We start from the raw sequence: 25,220 nt of genomic DNA on the forward strand, positions 1-25,220 counted from the left end.
CAAAATTTTTTTGATCATATTCAGTGAAATCGACACTATAATCTGACAGAACAACATAAATAAAGTGGTTTTAGAAAAAAAACCGAGCTTCTAACCCTAACCCTAACCAGATACAATAGTGCTATTTTCTGATTGGCTATTGTGTAGCTCGACGAACAACACCAGAGGAAACGCGCTTGATTCATGCCGGTTCCACAGTGAGAGCGGCGCGGCCAGAGTTTTGGGCGCGGCGGCATATTAAATATATTACAAATAGTTTTTCAGCGTGAGAAATACAATGTGTGGCGGGAGAGCGTGACAGAAGACCGAAATGAGTGACACTTGAGAGCCCTGGCGTTCACTGAAAATCTGGTGCACACGCACTGACGAGTATGAACTGGGTGGGAGGGTATCCGTTGATAGTGGGGGAGGGGCATGAGAGTTGTAAACATTCAAAATTTTCCTAAATCCACTCAATCTGCCAGACTTGCCGACTGCAGCTTTAATGGGCGCTCGAGTTGTCGATTGTTTCCAACAGCGCCGACTAGTGGATCTCTTGACTAGTCTGTGCAAGCCCTAGTGTCGAGTATGTTTTGGTCTTGGTTGTGTTGTGTTCATGTACAGACACACACATTCAGAGCCAGAAATATCCGTCTGGAGACGATCTGCAGCAAACGGCTCAGAGAAAACCATAGAGACAGGTTTGATTTGAAGCATAAGAGCAACTCTGGAGGAACTAAATAAAACCTCAGATCGAACCGACGGGACGGAGCGCATCATCAATGTGCTGCACAGAAGCGTGCTCACACATACACACACACACACAGACGTGTTTTACTCACCGCTACTGCGATCATGGAGTCGTCGGGTTTCCACTCCACCTGCTGATAGAAGCCGAACTGAGCGGCCGCTTTCCCAGACTCAATATAGCTGACGATCAACACGCTGGGCTACAGACAGACAGACAGACAGACAAAATTAGACATGTGAATACATTTGAGTCAGTGTGGTTTAGTTATGAAGGACATTTAATTTAATATTCAACAATATTATTGATCTCCTGCATTGACAGCATTATATGAGAACTGAACTGAGCTGGATGATGACATCACGGTTTTCTCCAGACCGATATATATATATATATATAAATAAATTAACTAAATAACTTTACAACAAAAATTAAACATCACTGAGCTTACTTAAGCTGGACTACGACACTTATTTTCTTCTGGAAACAAACTTTGTTGCATTATTTTCCTGTATTACTATTGCATTACTTGTGTCTGTAAAGCTGCTTTGAAACAATCTGTATTATAAAAAGCACTATATAAATAAAGCTGACTTGACTAATGTACAAGTCAATCATCAGTAGTGTTGAGGACAGTGTGCTGCTAAGTGATCAGATGCACAGACTAAAAAATGGACCAAAAACAATTAACAACTGCACAGTAACTACCTAAAACACTCAGAACAACCTATGAGAACGTGACCGTATCAAGACATCCAGAATTAAGCCAGAAGATATATTAAATGGTTAGTTCACCCTAAAATTAAGTTTCTGTCAGTAATTACTGACCCTCATGTCATTCCAAACGCATTAGACCTTCAGATCACAAATGAAGATATTTTTGATGAGATCCAAGATCTTTAAATCCACATCTTTATTGTGTTTGTTTGTTGTAGGTTTATGCTGTTCTTCGTTTACTGCACCTTCTCAAAGTCCATTTATTGTGTGTAGTTTTGTTAGTTCTTTTATGTTGACTCTTTAATGTTGACTCAATGAGCTTTGCTACAAAAAATCCTAAACTTGTACTAGCTGTACTGGTACAAATGGCAAATAAAACTTCAACTCAACTCAACTCAAGAGGTTTCTGATCAGGAATAACACATTGTTAAAATAGTCCATGTGACTCGAGTGGATCAACCTAAATAAAAAGCAACGAGAAAACTTTTTGTGCGCAAAAACCAAGCAGCAATTTTCCAATCGCTCTCTCGAATCAACACTGAAGTGAGTTAAACTGCAGTTCCTCCATTGGCCACTAGAGGCCGGCTGCAGAAGAGACTCAATCCCATAGACCCGCATGTTAAAATGACCAACTTTACAGCAGAAATAAACATGTTTACAGTCTGGTGTAAAAAGTGGTTTTGGTCTATATAGATAATGTTGCCCTTCATGACGACTGTGAGGAAGATGATTTTTTTTATAACTCATCCGTTTAAATTATATTAAGCCTTAAAGTTCTGCATAATTAAGGGCGTGGCCACTTGAGTGACAGGTGGATTGCCGCTGATGTCACTGCTAGCGTTTGTCTGCTGTGTGTTAGCGTCATAGACATAATAAATACATAGACGCCCTATTGGCCGCTTTGGAACGTTGCTGCGATACGTCAACGGGTCCGCCATTTTGCGGAGGGCAAGACTGCGCTGTGAACAAATGTAAGTAAACGGGGGAGCTGCGTTTTTTCTGGATAAAAACAAACTGTTTTTACATTTATCAACCGATTTCAGTGGTTTGTATGTGGTGTACAAAAAGTTCCATCTCTGTTTATTTAAAATATCGATAGTAGTTAGACTTGTAAAATATTTTTTTTTAATAAAGAATGGTCAAAGCTCAGGCTTGTCATGTATCTGGCTTTTTATTCTTGGATAAGAATGGTGAAGACCCCCATACTGAGATATAATTTAAGTTTTCTTATTGTGGAAAAAGCATTTTCTGTGATTGACCAGATTTTAGCAATAACAAAGATAACTGATGGATCCTTTATGATAATACATATGTTACCGTACAACTATAGTGCAATGCAAATAGTAAATATAACAAAGTGAGAAGTAATAGTAAATAGTTTAGTCAATAAAATAAACAAATAGTATACAGCAAACAAAATAGTAATGAATAGTATAATTATATAATATCATAAGTACAATAATACAATCATAAAAATATTGACAATAGCATATAGTTTATTAATAATACTATAATAATAGCAATAGAATAAGAAATATCAATTACAGAATATATACAATAAAAAATAAGTTAAATAGTGACTTTAATACAGGGAACTACACTGCGACCAAAATGGTCGCATATGCGACCTTTTGAAATGCCATTGCGACCCTAATTTTTAATGGGTCGCAAATGTATCACTGACTATTTTTGTACCTACCTTATGTTTTAGGCAATATGCTACGATTTACTATGAGCATTTATTAAAACAGAAATGTGTAGCCTATTTTAAGTATACGTTTGTATAACGTGCTCTGAGCATTCAACACATCAGTTGGCTTCAGCCCCGCGAGAGAGAGAGAGAGACGCGGGCGCGATCGAACTCTGTGTGTGTGTGAGAGAGAGACGCGGGCACGATCGAACTCTGTGTGTGTGTGTGAGAGAGAGAAGCGCGGGCGCGATCGAACTATGTGTGTGTGTGTGTGTGTGTGTGTGTGTGTGTGTGTGTGTGTGTGTGTGTGTGTGTGTGTGTGTTTGTGTGTGTGAGAGAGAGACGCGGGCGCGATCGAACAGTGGAAACATAAAAACATACTCGGTCATTTTTTTCATACGGGACATGATTCAAACTGCAAAGTGTTTACTTATATTTGTGTACACTCGCAATAAAACACAACATTGTGCTTTTGTCACACACTAAACTCTTGTCAAACTGTAACCTACAACTGTAACCCAACCACACACACACACACACACACACACACACACAAACACACACAAACACACACAAACACACACAAACACACACAAACACACACAAACACACACACCGTTTTAAAAGCAAAACATTTATCCAACCCCATTTAAAAACAGTCTGTGTGTTCCATCTTTTGGAGATTCATCACATGGTTTTCATTTCTTGTCCTCGGAGTCGGAGCACTAATCTGTTTATTTTTAAGTTACACATTCTACATTGATTAAAAAAGAAAATCAAATGTGTTTTTAATGGTAATTATTTTATACGGAAATCATTTATTTATAATTCAGATGATAATAAAGTTAGGGTTAATTAAAATTAAGGAAAACAATATATATTGATCTGAAATATAGCAAATTAATTTTAAATTCATTCAGGTACAATTACCAAACATATATCAAGGTCATTTTGTCTTTTTATTAATTTAATTAATAAACTAATTATATAAAACTATTGTCAGTGCACTACAAATAAACTGGTTCTATGTCTTTATTAATAAAACTTAAAAATACAAGGCTTAAGACATTTATAAAAATACCTTCTGCATTTTTGTTTTGCTTTTCACTCCATTGTACCGAAATCGTACCGAACCGTGATGTCTGAACCACGGTATGAACCCAACCGTGACTTCTGTGTACCGTTCCACCCTTAATGCAGTACAGTTTCATTATTGTTCATTATTATCCAGAGAGCGGCTTACTATAAATAATTTGTGCGACCAAATCATGTTTTGCGCCAGTAACTGAAAAAGTTAGTAGCGCAAGTGCCACCAGTGGAAAAGGTTAGTGTAGTTCCCTGTAATATTTAACTCTTTTTGTTAAATTTCAGTTTTATTGATCAGTATAACAGAAGTAGCTTCAGTCAAACATACAGCAGGATACAACGTTAAAATAGCCTAAATATAAAGTTATGAAACTTCACTTTGCCCTCAGCCAAAACGATTTGCCAGGGAACCATTTATAGATTAATGAGACCAAAGATCGCCCGTTAGATATACACAAGACGAATAATATCTCATGTTTAACCACTAGACTACAGACATCCGAGTCAGCGGCAACACTTCAGAAGCACTGGCCGAGGTACGGCTGTTCCAGGCGGGCTAGACGAGCGCTGAGCGCATCTTACAACTCCGAAAACGTCAGATCAAATTTTTAAATAGGCGCTATCTTTATAAACAAACCACAGATTTGAGCTTTAAACCACTACATTGTCGACTGAAAAACTATTAAAACTCCATTTCGTGACACAATAACAGTAGTATTTTTAAATTTATCCTCTGAACGTTACTATTACTAATTAAATCATGACCAAATACAACCAAAAACAAACGTTCAGTCTTGCTTGTGAAAGGTAATTCCTCGAAAGCTGTTTTCAATTGTGTGGCGATGTGTACAGCCCCAAACAGCGCACAAAACAGGCACTTTTCTCAATTCCCGGTATGAGAAGTATGGGAAAGTTGCCATCCCCAACATGGCGGCGCCGTTGACGTACGCTCCAGCGGCCAATAGGGCATCTATTTATTATGTCTACGGTTAGCGTCACTCTCAGCTAATCCGCCTCGCTGCACATTTCCGGTTATCCGCGAGCCAAGATGGCGACAGCCGGCTCCGCCCACTTTGGGCTTCAAAAACACTCTTCAGAAACACAACGGGTGACGTCATGCACACTACGCCCATATCTCTTTACAGTCTATGGCAAATAAAACTAAAAAATAACGACTTTGTTCAACAATTTCTTCTCTTCCACGTCATTCTCCTCTGCTGTTGACGTAGTGTTAACAGCGCAGCGCTTCCTGGTTCTACGTCAGAACGCCGGCTCACTATTGGCTGCCTCAGCATCACACGCTAGTGTCGTGGTGCTCACATGACCAGCGTCAGCCAATAGTGAGCCGGCGTTCTGACGTAGAACCAGGAAGCGCTGCGCTGTTACACTACGTCAACAGCAGAGGAGAATGACGTGGAAGAGATTGTTCAATAAAGTCGTTATTTTTGAGGGTTTTTTGCGCACAAAAAGTATTCTCGTCGCTTCATAATAGGGCTGCACGATTTGGGGAAAATGTCATATTGCGATTATTGAGGTCAATATTGCGATAGCGATATAATTAACAAATGGTTTCATGAGTGAACTTGCTTGGTTCTAAAGCAAAATGCACACACAGATTAGTGATAATTCTGAAATGTGTATTTCTCAACTCAAACTAGCAACAACAACTAAATGATTGATAACACCATAATGATCAATAAGCCATTGATGTCTGGATAAAAATTAATTTAATTTTAATTTAAGTGAACTTCAAACAATCCTCACAAAAACCCATAATAAATGTCATATTTACCTGTGCCGTTCCTGTCTAACAGGGACATACAGAAATTGAATAAAGTTATCAAACAGTCTGCGCTGCATTAATTATAAATTCTATGGACTAAAATCCTATTTAAAGCTACACAAGTTCTTTGGTCAAGAGCAGTGAGTGTTTTTCTCTGTTCCCTTTGTTCTTTGATTAACTTTACTGACAGAAAGCATTATTGGATGCTGGCCCTTTAAGAGTTGCTGACAGAGACACGGATCTAACACGCGCCTTATTCTCTCACAACTCTTTACGACCATCATAAGACTGCTCTTATGTTATGAAGACACTCGACAAATGATATTTTGGTATAATTGTGTGTGTTATTGTTCGTTCACTTCAAGCCGAAAGAGAACTGTATTCTGCCGCGCGTCTTTCAGTCAGGACACACACAGACAGCGCGCTCTCTCTTGACTTGTCTCGCTGAATGGTTTAAAGCATTCGCATGAATAAGAGCGGGATCATGTAACACTAGCCAAAGGATGACAAAAAATAACAGATGCTGCGTTAACAGCCCTAATTTGTTTATTTCATATAAAATCGCAGTATTTTGCGTCATATAATCGCATAGGCTTGACATCGCGATTACGATTGCGATATGATTAATCGCGCAGCACTACTTCATAACATTTAGGTTGAACCACTGGAGTCACATGGACTATTTTAACGATGTCTTTACTACCTTTCTGGGCCTTGAACAGTGCAATGACGTTGCTGTCTATGTGGGGACAGAAACCTCTCGGAATGTAAAATATAATACATAAAATATAAAATAATGTAAATTTCTGTTCTGAAGATGAACGAATGTCTTACGGGTTTGGAACGACATTAAGGTAAATAATTAATGACAGAAACTTCATTTTTGCGTGAACTAACCCTTTAAAGATTAACAGAAATATATCCAAGTCGTTTTAGTGTAGTGTATATGAAATCATGCCAAACTTTACAAATAAAGTTAAGAATAACCAAGAATATTCCTGTAGTAAGATGCTCAAATTACTCGGAATCATCTAACAGAGGAAAAATAAAAGTTTAATGTCGTTCATCGTGTGTGTTTATGTCTTGTTTTCTACAGATGAACAGAAACGCATGACATTCTCCCAGTGAAACGAGCAGCAGGGAAACCCATCAGGAGAAACGAGAGACGGATGTGCGGAAGAGATCAGCGCTCGGCCACAGAGAAAAACACCCAAAAATGGAAGCAAAGTGCTGGTTTCATTCTGCCAACAGGGAGCTGTAAAACTCAACACACACACTCATGTGTTTAAGACTAACACTAACGTCACAGAATGTGCATTTACTTTCGGCGTGTGTGTGTGAAGGTCGTTCCTCATGAGTGTTTCGTTCAGGGGTCACGAAAGGTCAGACAGGCTTCAGATTCCACACCAGAGAAACATTCACAACAAGTGTCTGTGATTGACAGCTGTATTTCTATCATACGTCATCTTTATTTTGATAAAACACCTGTAGCTATAGCAACCAGCGATATTTACATTTTTAACTTGAATTGCTCACATTATCCAAAGACTGACGTCACGTTACAATGTAAAACTGTAGTTAAATGACACTAATAGTGGGTGCAAATGTGCTTTTAAGGCAAGTCAAGCACTCAGTGATGCTACTTCTCATATAGCAGTCCCTCCAGGATTTCACGATTTTTTTGTGTGATTTTTGCGATCAAAATGACTGATTTTGTGGTGGTAATTTCCAGAAATTTGTGAAAAAATTTGCGATTTTTATATTTTATAATTAGGACATCACATTTACCATAATAGTATTATGTCAGATGCACAATAGTCATACATGACACAAATGACAAACAAATTGCATAAAGCTTGTTTATTTGGTCTAATCAAATTCTTTTTTTTTTAAATTTTTTTTAAATTGTGCTGTTGCCTCTTGTTGTTGCTTGCTTGAATAATATTAACAACACTGACAACAGCAGGTAAATTAGGTTACTGTCACTTTAAGACCTACTACAGTAATGACAAACATCCCAATCAGTTATTACTGATCGTTTTACGTAAATACTTGCCAAGATTAATATTTTGAAGTAATTGTAGCTATGTGTATTTGTTCAAGCGCTATAAAGAGAATTCAATTTTCTAACTAGGACGACAGGCGGTGACACGCAGTCAGTCAGTCAGTCAGTCAGTCACACACACACACACACACACACACACGCTTGCAGTCAGAGACAGACTGTCACTCGACTGGCTGAAATTAGTTCTCTTTCACGGTATACTGCGCTTTTAAGAATTCTTTTTAGTACCATCGAGCATACCATACTTTTTGTTATGTCATTCAATCATGTTAAATGCGTTAATAAGTTTGCCGTATCCCAATGAAAACCTGGGCGGTTATGCGAGAGGGCTGGACAGACGCATTTTCTTTCGCCATGTTTCTGACAGACCGCTCACAGACATCACGCGTGCGCAACATCTGTATCCACGTAAAAATGCATTGAAACTTTAACTAGATACATTTCAATTGGGTGATTATAATTTAATGTTTTATGAGGTCATTTTTTTAATTTTTGTGATTATTTTGCGGTTAAATTAGGAATTATGCAGGATCGCAAAAAAATGCGACATTTTGTTGATTTTGCGTTGTATTCAGCGATCGCAGAATCGCGAAAAACTGGAGGGACTGATATAGCCTGACTAAAATGGAGAAAGAAAAACAGCTCTGACAAATTAGAGAATGCACCAAAAATCATGCAGGTAAATCATAAGCACAGTTACATAACCGACCGAGAGTGTAATGCACGACGGTTGCTGTACTAAACACACTCTCGATCTGAATTCAACACACTTACACAAAGAACACGTGTTTTCCTGTGCTGTGATACAATCAACAATTGATTCATGTCCTATGATACAATCATGCTTGTTAAATCGTGAAGAGAAAATACATTTCTGCATCATTTCAACCTGATGTAATATTTGCAACATGCATTTTCTGTAAAGCTGCTTTGAAACGGTCGATTTGTAATGTGAAAAACGCGCTATACAAATAATCACGAATTCAACTGAACCTCCATAATCACCACAGACGAAATATTCAACAGTTTGTGCAAAGAATAAAGAGCATCTAGCAGACAAACATGCACTTTTAATCTTTATAATAGGGACCAAAAAAGCCTGTTCACGCCAAACAGAAATAGAAAGTTTTAATTAATAATCATTAAGTCCAGCGGAACGATAAAAACATTGACAGCCAATCAGAATCCATCAGACGACAAAACTGCAGCATTTATAATAATAAACAGAGATATCGTCCGCTGGTGTAGACACTTATACAGTCACACCAAAAACTATTCAGACACTGGATATAATATTTCATTTTGTTTTACTAGTGTGTGCAGGACACTAAAGCTCATTTATGTATGTAAGTGAGGAGAGAAAAATTAAGTAAACTGTGACATATTACACCCAAATATTCTTCATACAGTGACTAACTGTAATATTTATAAAAACTGAGACTTAAAATGATTCCTCCACTTTGAGCTGATCATGTTTTCTTCAGTGTGTTTTCTGTAATTGCTAATGCTCTTTTTACACACACACTGAACAACATGAAGCATTGCTTGGTCACTGGTTGAGCTAAACTGGTATTATCTAATTGTGTAGTTAAATTTAACAGCTGACAGATATTCAACATAATTCATGCGTGAGAGTCTAACAGAAGGAACCAGGCAAATATCCACTGAGTTCTTGCCATATTTATTACCGTTTTCTAAACTATAGAGAATAAACTGTGATAATGTGAGAAATGTTGATGGTGTCTGAATACATTTTGGTTTGACTGTCGTTCTTGAACAATGTGAAACCAAAAAGGGATGTGAAATCTCATGTGCGTCAGTCCCGGAGAAACATCTGAATCGCTCCTTCACTGTCCTTGTGTTGCTCTGCTGTGAAGAAACACTGTAACAAAAAAAATAAAAAGAGCAACACTATCGTGCTAATCATCATCATATTTCACATCGGTGCGTGTCTGTGTTTGCTTGTCACACACAAGTGAACACAACATGATCTATTTTTAAATGTATTTGACTCAGTAAATCATCAGACATGAGTTTAACTCAACAGACACAGAGCCCTAAAACCCTCTAATAATCACAGCCAATCACTGATTACTCCAACATTGACGACAGCCAGAAACAAGACATACAAGATTCAACTCACAGGTGTGTCTAAACTATAATACATAACAATATCCTTCATCTCCAACACTACACATCATTCACTTAGCACTACCTCACTGTTTATGTCCATTGTGTCTATCTTTGTATTTATATCTTACCGTAATTCCTCAAATAAAGACCGGTATTCAAATAAACGCCGGGCCTTTGATAGTGGCCGGGGGCGTGGTCAACGCGGACAAATACAGGCCGTTCTCAAATTAAGGCCGGGGAAAAAATAGTGTGAATAGGTACACTTTAAATGAATGTACACTCAAAGACGGACGCGCTCAGCGCTTGTCATATATCACAACTATTCAGTGTTTTTAACCACATGTTTATTTTAGGTTTCAGACATTTAAATAGATATGATTTATAGCAAAACAATAAATTTATAGTTTGTAAAATACACAATGGTGTCTATGGAAGCAGCAATAACAATCCATTCAAATATATTTGGCGACGTGTTTTATTCATATCAGATACACAGTGTAAGTAACTATACAGTTTACTCTATTCTTCTCCCAGTTCACCGGCCACTTACTTTCATGTATTTCGGGAGAAACTGAAGAATTCACGCGCTGTAACTTAACAAATACAACAGGAATCTCTGAACTGCGGTGCCCATCTCACGTTACAGATCAAGATCATTTATAAAGGGTTTTAAACGACAAAACAAACTCACTCACACGGATTTGAGAGTCAGAATAGAAGATAGTTGATGACATGGTAAGCAAGTTTGTTAATATTTAGAAATAAAAGCGCTACATCTGTCATATAGCGCTATTTTGGCTGTGGTGAACACGTGCCAAGCATGACGCGTCACCATGGAAACTTGGCTGGCGGGCGGGCGGGGATCGCGAATTAGAAATAAAGGCCTGCCTCTAATAAAAGCCTGCTTCAAATAAAAGCCGGCTACCATCTGCAGTTTAGGTAAATAAAGGCCCCGGCCTTTATTTGAGGAATTACGGTATTTTGCATTCTACATATAATGTCTTTGTCTGTTTATTTGTTTGGGATATATTTATCCATTCTCATTTACAGTGTGTTTGGTATTTATATACACTGTTTACATCGTTTATAGTTATCCTGCTAAATGTGTTTCTTTGTTTCTTTTAACAATGACTAAATAAATATCTATTCTATCTACATCTACACGGCTCTGGGCTGGTGTGGCTACACGTGGTCTGCGGTCGTGATGTACCGCCAAACTCTCTGAAACGCCTTTGGAGAGACGGCTTATGGTAGAGAAATGAACATTCAATTCACGGGCAACAGCTCTGGTGGACACTCCTGCAGTCAGCACAGCGATCGCACGCTCCCTCAAAGCTTGTGACGTCTGTGGCATTGAGCTGTGTGATAAAACTGCACAGTTTAGAGTGGCCTTTTATTGTGGACAGCCCTAAGGCACACCTGTGCAATAACCCTGCTGTATAATCCGCATCTTGATACGCCACACCTGTGAGGTGATGGATCATCTCGGCAAAGGAGAAGTGCTCACCAACACAGATTTAGACAGATTTGTGAGCAATATTTGAGAGAAATATGCCTTTTGTGTACATTAGATCTTTGAGTTCAGCTCATGAAAAACAGGGGCAAAAACAAAAGTGTTGCGTTTATAATTTTGTTCAGTGTATCCAGAGGCAAATAATGATCTGATCGAAGCCAGGGGACAGGGAACTATAGTGGAACGAAACCCATGAGGTGCACACATGTACGTACCACTGATGAACAATCATAAGCTGCTTTTGTTCAGTAATAACGTTTCATAAACCGAGGCTCAGATCTCGTACTGATGTTCAGATCACTAACCCCAATTACCCCATAGTTTAGGTCAATGCAGACAACATTATGACTGTTTCCAATCATGTTTCTCAAACACTCTGTCTGTCATTGGTCAGTCAAACAGTTAGCCACGCCCCCAAACTCCCACGATTGGTCGAGACAGAAGATGACACTGACCGGCGCTCACTTAAACGGATCCATGTTGTGAAAGTGACTCTGAACACGGTAAACCTGAGCATGTAAAGGAGGATCCGTGATGGTTGTTGTTCACTTTTACTCATCTTACAGGTTCCCACACAGAACAGATGAAATATGATCGCACAGCGTTACACAACACACACACTGAGCATGCATTTCAGAGATTGTGTGTAATAATAAGTGTGACTTTATATCTGCTGCTGCTTTACATCTCAATGAGTTTAAATGAGTTATATGTGTGCCGAATGTATGAATGATTTATAAAACGTCTATATACAATACAAGTCTTCTTAGATGCGTTTGTCGTAGTTTCTCTTAAATTCAAGCATCAACTCCACTTATTTCAGAAGAATAATGTGTGCTCGTATGCAGATTTCAAATTATTTGAATATTTCATAATCAATTTTGGAGTATTTTCATTACTGGTGTGCAAAAAGTTTGGTCGAATGCCCTTCAGTTATTGTACATTTTAGAAAGTTTTCACATCTTTTAAATCCTTATTTGTTCGTAGGATGAAAGGGAAAGAAGTTTAGGATTAGATCTGATTGCACATGCGTTTAAAAATGAACCTGAAAACGTCCTAACCACACCAGGGGTGTGTATCGTAATCAAACAGAAGCGTTGTGTGTCTCTGTGCAATAAAACATTAATTATCTCCATTTCATTAAATATCATCTAATTATCTCCATTTCATTATAGTCCATTAAATGAGGAACCAGCGCTGGAAGAGACAAAACTATAGTTTAAAGAGTTTCAAAACAAGAAGCGTTGCGTGCAAACATATACAGATAAAACACACACACGTCAAAATGGAAACCACAGAGTTTTTGTGCATTTCTGCCGTGATCTACATTTACGGTTATTCACTCAGCAAACGCTTTTATTCAAAGCAACTCATAAATGATGAATAAGGCAGAGCAAAAGCCGAAGGGAAAACCTGTGGAATTAACAAAAACATGGTAAGACATGTTGAACTGAGTTTGGACACTCTTACAAAAACACTGAACATTAGAAGTAAAAGCCAACTCTACTGAACATAATCATTCGCTCATGTTGTTTTAAACCTGTATGACTTTTTCTTTCTGCTGTGGTACATTAAAAAAATAAAAAAATTTTGTTCAAATAATAAAAAGTTGGGGATCAATGTTGTTTGGTTCCAAAGGTTCTTCCGAATATCTTCTTTTATGTTCCACAGCAGACAGACACAAAGTCACACATGAGTAAATGATGATTTCTGGGAGAAATATCCTTTAATTCAGGTTACAGGAAGCAGATCAGGAAACACTTCAGTGTTAAAGACGCTGAGACGAGACGGCAGCGCGTGTGTGTGTGTGTGTGTGTGTGTGTGCGTGTGCAAACGTGTTGAGGCCAGTCGCTTTGATATGCATGACTTCAGCACTACTGACGACGTGTGTGTGTGTGTGTGTGTGTGTGTGTGTGTGTGTGAAGGTGGAGTCACACAGCTGGAGAGGAAGAGTTTGTTTTAAACACACACACACATTCCAGACACATTCCGTTGTTTCCCGGGCTCGTCTGAGGAACTCTACACACTCCGTCCAGAACAGCGAGGAGGGAACGGCAGGAAGGCACAGGGAGGGGTGGGAAGTATAGGATCACCTGGAAGTATTTCCCAGGATTATCATCAGTCACGATCTATGCGTATATAAATGTAACATCAACAGAGTCTACTAAATCTGTACAACAGTAACGGGACTTACTCAGGAACTGAACTAAACAATGAGCATTGTGGGACTGTTTCCACTATAACACAGTGTCCTGCTGCTTTTACAGAACAATTTCTACATTAAAAGCAGCAGAACACAATTCCACAATTATATTCCATACAATATACATAAATAAAGTTCTAATTAGGAAGTGTCAATCAAAAGCAGATCTGGTCAGAGAGGCCAAACTCATTTATTTGGGTATAAAAATAACAATAACAGAGTATTACACACGCTTTCTGTCTATCTATCTGTCTTTCTGTCTATATCTCTGCCTGTCTGTCTGTCTGTCTATCTCTCTGTCTGTCTGTCTGTCCATCCATCCATCCGTCTATCTATCTATATGTCCGTCCGTCTGTCTATCCATCCATCTATCTTTCTGTCTGTCTATATGCCTTTCTGTCTATCTGCCTTTCTGTGTCTGTCTGTCTGTCTAGTGTCTATCTCTCTGCCTGTCTGTCTATATCTCGGCCTGTCTGTCTGTCTGCCTGTCTGTCTATATCTCTGCCTGTCTATCTCTCTGCCTGTCTATCTCTCTGCCTGTCTATCTCTCTGCCTGTCTATCTCTCTGCCTGTCTATCTCTCTGCCTGTCTATATGCCTTTCTGTCTATCTGCCTTTCTGTGTCTGTCTGTCTGTCTAGTGTCTATCTCTCTGCCTGTCTGTCTATCTCTCTGCCTGTCTGTCTATATCTCGGCCTGTCTGTCTGTCTGCCTGTCTGTCTATATCTCTGCCTGTCTATCTGTCTTTCTGTCTATCTGTCTTTCTGTCTATCTGTCTGCCTGTCTATCTCTCTGCCTGTCTATCTCTCTGCCTGTCTATCTCTCTGCCTGTCTATCTCTCTGCCTGTCTATCTCTCTGCCTGTCTATCTCTCTGCCTGTCTATCGGTCTTTCTGTCTATCGGTCTTTCTGTCTATCTCTCTGCCTGTCTATCTCTCTGCCTGTCTATCTCTCTGCCTGTCTATCTCTCTGCCTGTCTATCTCTCTGCCTGTCTATCTGTCTTTCTGTCTATCTCTCTGCCTTTCTGTCTGTCTCTCTGCCTGTCTATCTGCCTTTCTGTCTATCTCTCTGCCTTTCTGTCTATCTCTCTGCCTTTCTGTCTATCTCTCTGCCTTTCTGTCTATCTCTCTGCCTTTCTGTCTATCTCTCTGCCTTTCTGTCTATCTCTCTGCCTTTCTGTCTATCTCTCTGCCTTTCTGTCTATCTCTCTGCCTTTCTGTCTATCTCTCTGCCTTTCTGTCTATCTCTCTGCCTTTCTGTCTATCTCTCTGCCTTTCTGTCTATCTCTCTGCCTTTCTGTCTATCTCTCTGCCTTTCTGTCTATCTCTCTGCCTTTCTGTCTATCTCTCTGCCTTTCTGTCTATCTCTCTGCCTTTCTGTCTATCTCTCTGCCTTTCTGTCTATCTATCTGCCTTTCTGTCTATCTCTCTGCCTTTCTGTCTATCTCTCTGCCTGTCTATCTCTCTGCCTGTCTATCTCTCTGCCTGTCTATCTCTCTGCCTGTCTATCTCTCTGCCTGTCTATCTCTCTGCCTGTCTATCTCTCTGCCTGTCTATCTCTCCGGACGGAGCGTCTGGGTCTTCAGGACGACACACAGGTGAGAGTCTCAGAGATCCTCCCAGCGCTGATGTTCAACACAACACCTCAAAGTGAAACTGAAAACTCACAGGAGATGTTGTGAACTCTGGGGGAATCTCTGCACTTCAACCAGTGATCAACAACCGTCGAAACCTGCTGACGTCTGAGGTGACGGCGGTCAACAACACACACCACACACACACACTGGAACAAACAAATCCTGCCATCAACAACACAAACCACACACACACACTGGAACAAACAAATCCTGCCATCAACACACACCACACACACACACTGGAACAAACCAATCCTGCCATCAACAACACAAACCACACACATTCACTGGAACAAAAAAATCCTGCCATCAACAACACACACCACACACACACACACACACTGGAACAAACAAATCCTGCCATCAACAACACACACCACACACACACACACACTGGAACAAACCAATCCTGCCATCAACAACACACACCACACACACACACACACTGGAACAAACAAATCCTGCCATCAACAACACACACCAAACACACACACACACTGGAACAAACCAATCCTGCCATCAACAACACACACCACACACTCACTGGAACAAACAAATCCTATAATCTATTATTTGCCTCTACTTGATTTGATTCAAATACTCATTTCACTTATTCAAACTCCTTCACATCAGCATTATTTGTAAAAACAGATTCAATCTGCTAAAAAGTTTGAACAGGTTTAAATGTGACTAACAAGCAAGATTGAATTAGTTCAAATGTATGAGATTGGTTAAAGTTAAACCAATAGGATGGATTGACACGTTTAACTCTCTAGAGTGACCAGCTTTATGTATTCATTTATTAAGATGGATTGTATTTATTAAGTTACTATGCTATGGCATGATCTATACATATATGTTTTGTTTGTTTGTTTTATATATAATAGAGTAATGCTTTGGCAACATTGTGATACACCGTCATGCCAATAAAGCTCATTTGAAATTGAAAAATTGAAATATTATTGATAAACCTGGTTATTGTGCATTTAATGCTATAACATAAATCAAACATTTCAATCTTTAGATTATCAGCACTTTAAGCACTAGATCAAACAACTAACATAACCCCACTAGAAACTCTACTCCAGATCGACTCGATGTTACTCATTAATAAACCCTTCTCAGGTTCAAACCTTCAGGCCATCAGACCTCAACCTTAACCACATCATTCATTATGAATACATGAACTCAAAACCTCTGATCATGAGGCCGTTTGTCTGTTTATTTCAGTCTAAATGGAACCAGACGCTCATGAGGCTCAAACCTATAAGTATCAACAGCACAGAACCCAATAACCACTAAACCACAGCACCCATATTAGCCCTTTAGCGCTGATACCGAGACCGCTATTGGGTTATTTTTGACATTGAGGAACCAGATGTTCAATGTTGACAGGAATAATTGTATTATTGACTAGAACTCGCAACCGTTGCGTAACCAGCCAAGATCATTTACCACTAAACCACAGCACCCACTACTGAATCCGATTCACACGAATCAACCCTTTGGGATTTAAACCTATAGACTTTGAGTAAACAGACTTGAAACATGATTCCTCTAGGGGTTCGAACCTACAACCACTGGGTTAACTGCCTTTAGACCACACACAAAGTGTTTCACTAGATGATAGATCTTAGTCTTCAACCACTAGTTAACTCCACTAAACACTGTAGGATTAACTGGATCATTGAAATACCCAACATCCAGCATTATACCCACTGGTATAAAGTCAATTTAAATTGTATTACCCTACTAAAGCCAATTCCTATGAATAATCCCAGACGGTGTCGGCCCAGACCCGGCCAGATGTGGGCCAGATGACGGCCGGATCTGGGCCGACACTATGTTGCTGTATGGGATCCATTCTGAAGTTCGAACCTTTCCATCACCATCCCTGATCCTTTACCACTAAGCCACATCACCCATCATTCCAGTACCTTAATGAGTTAGATGTACAATCTGTTTAAACCTAAAACCTTCAGGTTAGCAGCCACTTTAACCACTAAGCCACAGCAGCTTACATTTAAAGACCTGCTGATCTAGGGGAGTTTTGACATTTCTGGGATTCAAACCTACAACCTTCAGGTTACCCACTAAGCCACGGCACCAGCATTAAAACATCTAATGACTGAGTTATGTAAGAGTTAGATGTGTTTCTTACCCTGCTGAACCAGATGCTGATCTGGGTCTCGGACAGCACGGCTAGGAAGAAGCGTTGCGCGCTGGGCTCGACCAGAAAGGGCCGTTCGCCGCTCCGGAGCGGGCAGAGGAGCCTCCGCGGCCAGCCGCTCAGAAAATACATCACGATCCGGTGTTCTGACCCAAATCACTGCGACACCGGGGCGGGCAGACTCCCTCCAGCGGCCTCCATGCACCAGAACCGAACTACACTTACACACGGACTCGGTGCGTGTTCAGTCAGGGATCATCTCGGCTGGATTCGGTGTGGGTTCGGATGATCCGAGTCCAAATTCCGCTTTATTTGGTTACTGCAATCGACAATGTTTACATAAAAACCACGTAATGGAGCCACAGACACGGAAGCGGGTCTCAGCTCGGTGTCGCGGGGTTTTGCGGTTCTCAGTGCGCGACTGGACCGCTGGACTCAGTTTTCCAAAGGGAAGTTTTGGATCCGAATTTGTCCCCATGAATCCTCCACCGTCGCCATCTTTAGTCTCTTATTTATCCAGATCAGCTCTGTGCTTCTGAAAGCCTCGGAGCCGTAACGGTATTTACTCACGCGGTCATGACGGGTTCTGCCGGTAGGGGGCGCGAGGCGGCCCGCAATACATTAAGGTTAACGGAAAACTGATTTAAACCTATGATTTTAACCGACCTAGAGCGGGATTATTTTTAAACTGTCTATTCTGATTTAAACGGACTAGAGCGGGAATATTTTTAAACTGTCTATTCTGATTTAAACGGACTAGAGCGGGATTATTTTTAAACTGTCTATTGTGATTTAAACGGACTAGAGCGGGAATATTTTTAAACTGTCTATTCTGATTTAAACGGACTAGAGCGGGATTATTTTTAAACTGTCTTTTCTGATTTAAACGGACTAGAGCGGGAATATTTTTAAACTGTCTTTTCTGATTTAAACGGACTAGAGCGGGAATATTTTTAAACTGTCAAACAGAAATTGCCATACATGTCCGTAAAATCACAATTAAAATGTTTCTGTTTATATTTTGACATTTGTTCTTGCTGTTATTTTCTGTCAATTAAGAAATGTACATTTCTTTCTCAGCTACATACGCATTTTTATGGCGGGAATATTTTTAAACTGTCACACACACACACAAATTGTAATACATGTCCGTAAAATCATTATTAAAATGTTATTGTTAATATTTTGACATTTGTTCTAGCTGTTCTTTTCTCTATCAGTCACAATTAAGAAATTGACATTTCTCCTTCAGTTACATATGCATTTTGATATAGACTTAAAAAGAATAATTTTTATGATTTACTTTTACCGGTACTTACAAACTAAAAATACACTGCTGAATTAAAGTATCTTTATATAATACCAATAGCGGATTAGCATCAGACCGGAAATGGTTGTCAACACAAGAGTCTCGCGCGCTCTGGGTCTCCCTCGATTTCTGTTATTCATGACGCATCAGAACATTTTGGCGTCATACGTCAGTTCCTCAGAGCTTGAATAAACACAGTTCTCGGAGCTCCGGCGCCTCCTGCCGGTGGAAGCGAGTAATGCGCCACACATTGTCCGTTATTAAAATTAGATTAAAATTGCCACTCAGACAGACAGGAAAAAGTATTATATTTAATCATATATAGATATGATATATATTATAGCTATACTAAATAGCTAAAATGTATATTATTAAAACTAAAGCGTGATTTTTTCCCCCTATTATTTCTTGAGAGTATCCCTGAAAAACATTTAAAACTGTAGATTTTACTCGTTTTAGGCAGTGATAAAAACAAGTCATTTTAGTATCAGACATCTGCATTGTTTTATTAGTTATTATAAAGACAGACCAGCCACAATTAAAATAATTCAACATTTATTTTATATGAAGTCTCATAAATTATACACAGAACTCAGTCTGAGTAGAAGATAAAACGCCAACAGTGAGAACAGCAGTGTTATGGAATGATAAAAACAGATTCATTTCTATTAAACATTATTAAAGTATTTAATGTAAGTAATGTTTCTGACATGAGTGGTGTGTGCGTGTGTGTATTCATATATTAGTTACTATAGTAAAGCTGCATTTAAAGCTGGAATTTACATGTTAAATCATATCTACAGTACGTGTAAATCTCCTTCAGAAACATGCGATCTGTCAGTCCGCTTTTTTATCGGCCACCGTCTTCGGCCCGTGAGCCGTGGACCCGTTCGCCGCTCCATTACACTCGTCCTGAGGGACAGAAGAAGAAGAAGAGCATGAATGATCAGCTGTTTCTGGAATAACCGGAATAACTCACCAGCTAATATTAGACAGTGTCCTACTTTTGCACAGTTTAAGTCACATTTGAAAGAGGAGTCAGGTTTGTGATCATTGAATACTTGTGTGTTTTGTTATGGTTTTATAATTTTGGGGGATTTTTTTGCTGTCCCTGTCAAATAAAGAGTGAAATTAAAAATGATTAGATCTCCAGAACTAACATCAGATTCAGCAGATTCACACATTATAAACGGATAACTTAGCACTTTATTTTACCACCTGTACACTCCTGTTCCCACGATACACAGGTGAAACTGGAAACACTAGAATATGGTGCAAAAGTTCATTTATTTCAGTAATTCAACTTAACAGGTGAAACTAATATATTATATAGACTCAAAGAGAGATATTTCAAGCCTTTATTTGTTATAATTGTGATGATTATGGCTTACAGCTTATGAAAACCCCAAAGTCAAATTTAGAATATTGTGAAAAGGTTTTCATATCTGTAAGCCATAATCATCACAATTATAAACAAATAAAGGCTTGAAATATCTCACTTTGCATGTAATGAGTCTATATAATATATTAGTTTCACCTTTTAAGTTGAATCACTGAAATAAATGAACTTTTGCACCATATTCTAGTTTGATATCCAGTTTCACCTGTACTTGTTATAGTAATGATGACAATAACTGGGTAATAATCCTGACGCTACTGTACCCCTAAACCTTAACCACGTATTTACCTTATATAACCTTTAATGTAAATGCATGAACTGTAAAATAAAGTGCAACCTATACGTTTGAAATGACGAGAGTAAATAATAAGTTATGTTTTTGGGTGAATTATTCCTTGAAGAGTCTAAAATGCGCTCCACACTGTATTGATTAGGGGTGTCCCCGACTAAGGATTTTCATAGTCGAATCAGATTTGTCAAGTCCTGCCTATAGTCGACTAATAGTCGAATCATGTGTGGTGTTGGGGAGGGGGCGGGGCTTTAACATTTTAAAGCCGCGATCTACAGAACATCACACAAAGATATAGAAGAAAATGTATAAAAACATTTTGGATCAATAAAACTAAGAAATAACATAAATAACTGCAGAAAGGCCACACTGCAGATAGGATTTGCATTTCACATGCAAATCAAATTAAATCGGCTGAATTGCCTGTACGAGCATGCTCTAAGTAGAAAAATAATCAACAATTAAGAACATAATATACATTTATAATAAATAAAAATACAAAACGAAATAAGTCAGAATCAAGTCACAAGAAGCAGAACAAATGTGTGCAAATGCCTAAAGTGCAGGGGAACACATATTCAAAACACAAGTCACAAATACTTAAATTAGATCACCCCGAGTGATCAATTAATCAAATAAAAATAAAGAAATTATTAAAATAACGAAAGTATGGCCAGGATTGTCAACTTTGTCTTTTTAACTGCAGAAACAATAGACGCTAAACTGGAGCGGCAGTCTTTTTAGCTAAACGTGTTCACAGTATCCAAAAATCAAATTAGAACCGGCTGAAATGTTTTGAAATCACTTGTACCCATACCTGATCGAGAAAACAAAATCCAGTCTTTAACTCGGCCTGTGTCCGTTTGAGTCTTTTCAAATTGTGTGCGCGGATAAAATACATTCTTAAACGCTTAACGTGAAAAACGCTTAACGGCTTAATGTCCTAAAACTGTTATATTAAAAGATCAAATTCTGTACAGACCTTATTAATAAAGCATACTATATAGCCTACAGAAAAGCAGATGAGCCCAGAATATGAACGCAACGAGTTTTATTATAGGCTACGTTAAGCATTTTCCTCCCACAGAAAACCGTTAAAGAGAACGCTTTACGTGACTTTCTATAGGAGAAACGCGTTGCGTTCATATTCTGGGTTCATCTGCTTATCTGCACATAGAATGGTTTCTTAAGGTGTGTAGCCTACTGTGTACATGCATTAAGCACGTAAAAGTGCCATTTAAGCGTTTTATAAGCTTTTAAGCGTTTCAGAACGTCTCGAGGAAAACCAACCTGTTAACGTTGGCCGGCAGAAGTGCGATCATGGTTTTCCTGATGCTAAATCCAGCCTTGGAGAATATCCTTTCTGATGGTGTGCATCTTTAGATTTTCTTATCCCAGACATTTTTAAAGTTTTAAATCCCTGCCGACAAGACGCTCCTCTGGCGGTCACGGATCGAAAGTGAAACTTAAATCTGTCACGGGGTGTTTGGATTTATTCACGCTGCACGCACGTTAAAAAATATTTATTAAAAGCTTCTTTCTTTGCACATTTTTATTGACGGCATTATCATAATAGGCTGTATATTTAGGTATTGACAGAAAACCAGTAGTTCTATGTGAAATCAGACATTGAGCACACTCATATAGCCAAAATGACATAATCCTCGTTTAATAACACATCTGCGAAGATTCGACCGTGAGATTGGTAGTCGAATCAGGCTCCTCCTATCGAAGCATCGAATCTTCGACTATTCGGGGTCACCCCTAGTATTGATACTGATGTTGGCAGTATATGATGACCTGTGTGTGTGTGTGTGTGTGTGTTACGCGTACAGCGCTGGGCTTCTGCGGCGGCTCCTTCACTGCACTCCTCCAGAAGCGAGAGATGAACGGAGAGATGAAGGGATAGATGAACGGCTCCAGGAACCGCTTATACACCCACAGCAGGACCGGGATCACGATACAGGGGATACACACCATATCTGCACACACACAACACATATTAATATTCATATCTGCACACACACAACACATATTAATACTCATATCTGCAGAGAACTCAACACATTATTCATATTCATATCTGCACACAACACAACTCAACACATCATTCATATTCATATCTGACGGAGAATTGAACACACAACACATTATTAATATTCATATCTGCAGACAACTGAACACAACACATTAATATTCATATCTGCAGACAACTGAACACATTAATATTCATATCTGCAGAGAACTGAACACATTATTAATATTAATATCTGACGGAGAACTGAACACACAACACATTATTAATATTTAGGGGTGTAACAATATATCGTGTCACAATATCTCGCAACACAAAAATGCATGAATATGTTTTGTGTATAGTTCAAAATAAGTCTCTTATTTATTTTGAAGTTTCCAAAATAAAGATTACGGTGTGAGAAAAGATTCCAGTTTTAGTGTCAGTACTACATTAAACTATATATATAATGTTGAATATAATGTATAATAATGCAGTGGGGGGATATTTGTGGTCCTGATAATGCCAGATGTCGGATGTTACCAGTAAAAGTGTCCGACATTATTATAAATAAATATAAAGCATATTCGTCTGAAATAATTCAGTATTTTCGTCTTCAGAATCATGAATATTGTTATTCTGGTGTCTCTATTGTCCTGTGTTTGGGTTTCAGCACCGAGTCCAAGACTATTCATTTACACACACAATATAATATCAAATTTAGCATTTTAATCAACAGTACATTTTTTGTAAATCTTTTATCATATAGCTTGGAGAATCGAATTAATGTCGTGAGTTCAGTATCGAAACGTGACATGAAGGTATTGTTAGTTTAGTTACACTCCTGTTAATATTAATATCTGACAGAACTGAACACAGAACACGACATTAATATTAATATCTGACTGAAAACTGACCACAGCAGAGATTATTATCATCAGCTGTTCATATTTCAGCACATGCAGGAATCAGTCAAATGATGTTTGCATTGAAATGTTTAAATGAAACTGATGTTCTGTCTATAAACAAATCCATGTCTATCTATCTAACTTATCTATCTATCTATCTGTGTGTGTGTGTGTGTGTATAGTTACATACACGGAATTTCAAGGAACACCATAGTATACGTCCAAAAGCATGGTAGTACTATAGATATTTACATTTATTTTAAACATTATGATGTTTACACATGACCAAATCAGTCTGTTAGCTCGATGCTAACCGCTGTCTGCCTGTTTATGCTCATAAACCTGATCTATAAAAGAAACACGCACACTTCATTCTAATCTACTTATATATAAGAGCAGAAGATCATATATTTAATTCAAATCTACACTAAACGGAGTAAAAGTGTGTAAACCTCACCTTGTTGTGCGGAAGCTGAAGTAATGAGTTGTCACGCTGAGTGACGCGGAGTTTGTGTGACGCTGATGATGATGTCACTGCTGCCACCCAGCGGCGCGGAGGAGCAACAACACAAACAGATCTCGGTCAAACGGGCGCGTTTCTTTAGTAATAATGTCCTGAAAGACCGCGTTAAACTTATTCTAGAGAACACTTTACCTCAGATTTTAATCATTTGGGGTCCGTGAAGGCACTACATGTGCTAATATATAATAAAACGTTGAATTAAATTGTACCGTGTAGCTTTTTCATTATCATTGGCAAGATAATAATTGCCAACATTTTTATCATCTTTGGTTGATGTGGATATTTTATGTCATTATACAGTGTTTCCAATTAAATCGAGCATTTTTGTTTTAGGTATCTGGGAGACATATGGAACAAATGTGACATAAAATGTCATAATTATGAGATAAAAAGTCGAAATGACTGCCATTGACATTTCATCAAATTTTGTCACAGTACATCATATTTTGGACTTTTTATGTCATAATGTATTTACAAAGGCATGATTTTTTTTCTTATTGTGATGGCTTCCATAGATACATTTTTTCATTACATACATTTACATTATTTTTTTTATCCAAAGCAACTTATAAGTAATACTGTAGTTTATCATAACAGCCACCATATTTGCAGTCTCAAGTACTCTATAAAAAGTGTAATCTGGTACCCTAAAGAGCTAATTTTACCCTAATTAGCACATGAAATTAGTTTTGTTAGTATACATTGACCTGTTTAGGTTCATACAGTGGTCAAATACTATTTAAGATGTAATTTTTAGGCTATTAATGTCAGTGTATAAGTATAATAAAAAGTATGAGTTATTAAAAAAACACACACTCAAAAAAATGCTGGGTTGTTTCTGTAAACAAATTGTTGGGTTGATTGTGCTGGGTCAAAATGCTGGGTTGTTTGGGGCACTGTAAACACATTAATGGGTTGCTCATGCTGGGTAAAATGAGTTGTAAGGGGGTAATTCACAAATAAACAGCTGGTTGGGTTATTTTGACCCAGCAACCGGTTTATTCTTTGCGGAACTTTCTGGATTCTTCACTTCTGACTCGAGGAGGACTTTACTCGG

The 25,220-nt window shown here is 38.5% G+C and overlaps 2 protein-coding genes across 2 annotated transcripts; both read right to left on the bottom strand.

The window, feature by feature from the left end:
• Nucleotides 1–821: 821 nt before the first annotated feature.
• On the bottom strand, nucleotides 822–18,263 carry LOC130090411 (guanine nucleotide exchange factor subunit RIC1-like; the record flags this gene model as incomplete). The annotated part of the gene is made up of 2 exons (XM_056257770.1): nucleotides 17,713–18,263; nucleotides 822–929 (listed from the first exon to the last, which is right to left on the bottom strand). Coding segments are annotated over exons 1-2 (249 nt in total), but the record flags the coding sequence as incomplete, so codon positions are not given.
• Nucleotides 18,264–19,509: 1,246 nt separating this feature from the next.
• Nucleotides 19,510–24,165, bottom strand: LOC130090391 (UPF0729 protein C18orf32 homolog). Its single transcript, XM_056257749.1, has 3 exons — nucleotides 24,098–24,165; nucleotides 22,552–22,700; nucleotides 19,510–19,942 (listed from the first exon to the last, which is right to left on the bottom strand). Exons 2-3 carry the CDS (start codon nucleotides 22,696–22,698, stop codon nucleotides 19,868–19,870), a joined length of 222 nt encoding a protein of 73 aa, XP_056113724.1. The 5' UTR covers nucleotides 22,699–22,700; nucleotides 24,098–24,165; the 3' UTR covers nucleotides 19,510–19,867.
• Between the last annotated feature and the right edge of the window lie 1,055 nt (nucleotides 24,166–25,220).

Source organism: Rhinichthys klamathensis, unplaced genomic scaffold (assembly GCF_029890125.1).
Source record: "Rhinichthys klamathensis goyatoka isolate OS25496 unplaced genomic scaffold, OSU_Roscu_1.1 h1tg000143l_1, whole genome shotgun sequence".
NCBI lineage: Eukaryota > Metazoa > Chordata > Actinopteri > Cypriniformes > Leuciscidae > Rhinichthys > Rhinichthys klamathensis.